This window comes from Polistes fuscatus, unplaced genomic scaffold, assembly GCF_010416935.1.
Source record: "Polistes fuscatus isolate 324 unplaced genomic scaffold, CU_Pfus_HIC Scaffold12, whole genome shotgun sequence".
In the NCBI taxonomy this organism is placed as follows: Eukaryota; Metazoa; Arthropoda; class Insecta; order Hymenoptera; family Vespidae; genus Polistes; species Polistes fuscatus.
The window spans coordinates 4,454,706-4,458,246 of record NW_025113020.1 but is presented as its reverse complement, the minus strand read 5'-3'; the positions used below and the strand labels follow the sequence as shown (position 1 = coordinate 4,458,246).

Sequence of the window (3,541 nt, the reverse complement as noted above, 5' to 3'; positions counted from 1 at the left end):
TATTCTAAATAGAAATAATATATGTTTCTCTCTCTCTCTCTCTCTCTCTCTCGCAGTGTATTAAGCAATGGTTTAATCATTGTCAAACATGTCCAGTATGTCATATTCATAATAAGATTGATAAAACAAGTATTCTCTTTTAAAACTTATATTTTAATAACGAACGTACATTACACTACTGAATAAGAGTAATTTGACAATGTAGATATAAATTAACGATACACACGTCGACTTATATTTTTACGCATAATGAACTATATTATTAATTTTGACATATTTTTAATTGTTAAAAATATAATATCTACATAAAGAGATATGTTTTTAATATAACATTTTTAATATTTATTTAAACGCAAGAGATGTGTACAATATTTATGATTTAAAATTTTGATTAAAATTGTGAGAGGTATTTTTTAAGTCCACCAAAAACTGACTGAAAAACTTGTTGTGAGTGCAGTTACATGATGCCACCATTTAGGTGGAATATATAACATTTCACCTGGTCCTAAATAACACATAAAACCTTTGGCCTTTTTAAAATCTGGCCATTTAATGTAATCAGGTTTGAGAGGATCTACTTGTGCTGTGTTATCAAGTAATTTTGTATCATAGGGATATAAATTTATTGTATCAGATGGATTATATAAAAATATTCTTTTATAACCGAATACCTAAAGAATATAATAATTATTATTAGAGAGTAATAGAATATAACAATAATAAATGTATATATATATATACAGATATTATTCCGTACCTGACATAATAAATTATTTTTTATATCAAAATGTAATGGTGACACAGTTCCAGCTGGTCCAAACCATGCATTTATATCTGGTGGCTCAACTTCTACATCTTCTTTATCAGAAAACGAACAATAGTCTGGTATGACGATATCATTTTGTAATTCTGGTATCTGTTAATGAATACAAAAACGTAATGAATAGAAATACACTAAAAATAGCTTACGTACATTATACGATATTTCTTTCTTTAAATAATACCTGATCAAAAAGCTGATGTTGAGCCAAATAACCAACGTTTTGGGTGGCCTTAATTATATGCGATTGTAAAAATTCCGAAAATGTAATTAAACTTTGACTCCAATCTTCCTCTGTATAACGAGATCCTATTTCAATAGGCACCGTACGACTTCCTGCGATTTTATTCAAATAATCAATATCTTGCCATAAATGTAAAGCATTCCAATGCTTCATAGAATCTAGAAAGATATTCTTATAAATATACTAATTCATATATTCTATATGCAGTTCATCGAACATTATTTCTATTTTGTTATTTGTAATAATAAAATGAAATAATTATAGTTACCTGTTATTATGACTGGAATTTTTGGTATAAAGATGTCTTTATAAAATAATTCCATAGAAGGTACCTTGTATCGATTAACTTGTACAAATTCAGGAAGCAACGATTGAGAAACTTTACTATAATCAATTTCTATCTTTTTTACATTAAGTGTTCTCGCAAATTCTACCAAAAAATAATACCTAATTTTCGATATAATGATTACTTTGATATTAGAAATGATTTCTTCGATAAATAATTGTACTTACTACTATAATAATTATTTATTTTGGAAGCAATTGATGTTAGTAATGATGGCTCGTTAGGTAATGGAGCACCTAATAATATACCTTTATCAATTTGTTGAATAATTTCTTGCAATACTCGTATCTCTGTATCTGATGATTTTTCTTTATTTTGTTCATGTTCTATTTCTAACAGTATTACCTAAAAATATAAATATTAATATTGACGAAGTATACGTTCTCCGTATTACAATTAATAAAATATATTTTTTTCTTTAATAAAACTTTGTAAAAATTACTGTAATATAACATAAATCATTGTTACTAAATCTGTTCTATACCTTTACGAGACTACAAAAAGAATAACTATATCTATACGATATCGGAACATCTTTCCAATGGCCCGAATTTAATATTTCCCAGGTACGATCTAAACAAGCTTCTATTGTAATTAAAGATTTTTTTATCCATTTTGTCTTGTCTCTTTAATCAAAAATAAAAAAAAAAAACACTATGCATTAACAAGAATATTTATAAATTGATCAAAAATATAATGTAATGTAATATTATATATTTACAATTTGTCTATGTTAAATCTTCTTAACACGTCAATAATAGACACTAAGTGTACTTCTATTTCAGTTGGCAAATATTTCAAATCTTCTTTCAATAATATCCAATCTATTAATTCATTGATTAATCGTGCCTCGCAAGTCATCATTAACATGTTCTATAGCGCTTTCTGAAATTGACACCATAGGTACGCATAAAATTAGAAATTATATTCATTGTGGAAAAAAAAAACAAATATATATATTTATAATTATGACAAATAAACTTTGTCGTACAATGATTTATTTACAAATGGCCATCTTACGATTATATGATCTACAAAATAATATAAAATAATTCCCGTCAATGAAAATGTTTTAACTCTACAAAAACTTTCTATAAACACGGTAGTTACGTTAAGAGCGCAGAATATTTTAAATACAAATGCTACGATACATAAAGGAACGCAAGTTCCTGGACCATTACATAAAAGTAATTCTGGCTTTTCCGACCATAAAAGAGATGTGGCTTCTAACGTTGCTGTAAGAGTTGTCCATACAGAAGAAATATACGATTGTCCAACTTCTCTGCTTCTAGTGATCCTTACTATTTTATAATCATTTTTCATTTCTTCTATGTCTTTTACTTTATCTATACTAATATTGTCAGTAGAAGCAGAAACATATATTCTAGGCGTATACTTTTCATAATCCATTAATTTAACAATCCGCAACATTTCTGCTGTATGTCCTCCCGATCCTAATATTATCATAGTTTTTGCCGGTGTTTCTCTGAGTTCCTTCGCTCTTGTTTTTTTATCTTTCATAAACATTAAAAATAAAATTCTTACAATAATGATCAAGGGACATACAATTAAAAAAATATGAATACACGACAAGACCATTTTGTCCTTGCATTATCTGAAATAAATTATATATAATAAAATATCATTTCTAATTAAATATATAAGTATAGATATCCAAAAAAGTAAATTTACAGACCCTTGATCCATAGAATTAAGATGTCCAAGTAATAATTCAACGAAAATTGTTTTCAGGTGTACAATTCAGATGGATGTTATACATCAAAATCTTGTATATTCAAACGAAATAACAATATCGTATTTATGATAATATAACAACAATTCCAAATGTTGAAAAATCTATATATAATTAAAACTATTAATTAATAAATACAAAAAGGACACAAAAAAAAAGAAAAAAAAAGAAAATAGACAAGAAATAATTAATCGGTAAGAAATGAATTTTAGACGTACGTTTCTTATCGCCCAAATAACATTTTGTTGATACGCTCCTGAGTAATCTCGTTACCTGCGCATGCTTAATCTGTCTTTAGGTCACGTGACATTTCCCTCCACTTCTCCCCGCGCCATTAACGGTTTTGAATTCTCGGAATTCCTCATCCATGAGGAGGCA

The 3,541-nt window shown here is 27.1% G+C and overlaps 2 protein-coding genes across 3 annotated transcripts; both read right to left on the bottom strand.

The window, feature by feature from the left end:
• Window positions 1–385: 385 nt before the first annotated feature.
• On the bottom strand, window positions 386–2,683 carry LOC122513485 (lysine-specific demethylase 8). 2 transcript variants are annotated; one of them, XM_043629875.1, is made up of 8 exons: window positions 2,592–2,683; window positions 2,132–2,295; window positions 1,895–2,036; window positions 1,578–1,755; window positions 1,333–1,494; window positions 1,005–1,222; window positions 758–916; window positions 386–671 (listed from the first exon to the last, which is right to left on the bottom strand). In XM_043629875.1, the coding sequence occupies exons 2-8, from the start codon at window positions 2,278–2,280 to the stop codon at window positions 414–416; spliced, it is 1,266 nt and encodes a 421-aa protein (XP_043485810.1). In that variant the 5' UTR covers window positions 2,281–2,295; window positions 2,592–2,683; the 3' UTR covers window positions 386–413. The 2 variants fall into 2 exon arrangements, with proteins under 2 accessions (XP_043485810.1, XP_043485811.1); XM_043629876.1 differs by having other exon boundaries at window positions 2,521–2,600.
• Window positions 2,218–3,471, bottom strand: LOC122513486 (UDP-N-acetylglucosamine transferase subunit ALG14). Its single transcript, XM_043629877.1, has 3 exons — window positions 3,382–3,471; window positions 3,107–3,267; window positions 2,218–3,025 (listed from the first exon to the last, which is right to left on the bottom strand). Exon 3 carries the CDS (start codon window positions 3,007–3,009, stop codon window positions 2,377–2,379), a length of 633 nt encoding a protein of 210 aa, XP_043485812.1. The 5' UTR covers window positions 3,010–3,025; window positions 3,107–3,267; window positions 3,382–3,471; the 3' UTR covers window positions 2,218–2,376.
• Window positions 3,472–3,541: the final 70 nt, after the last annotated feature.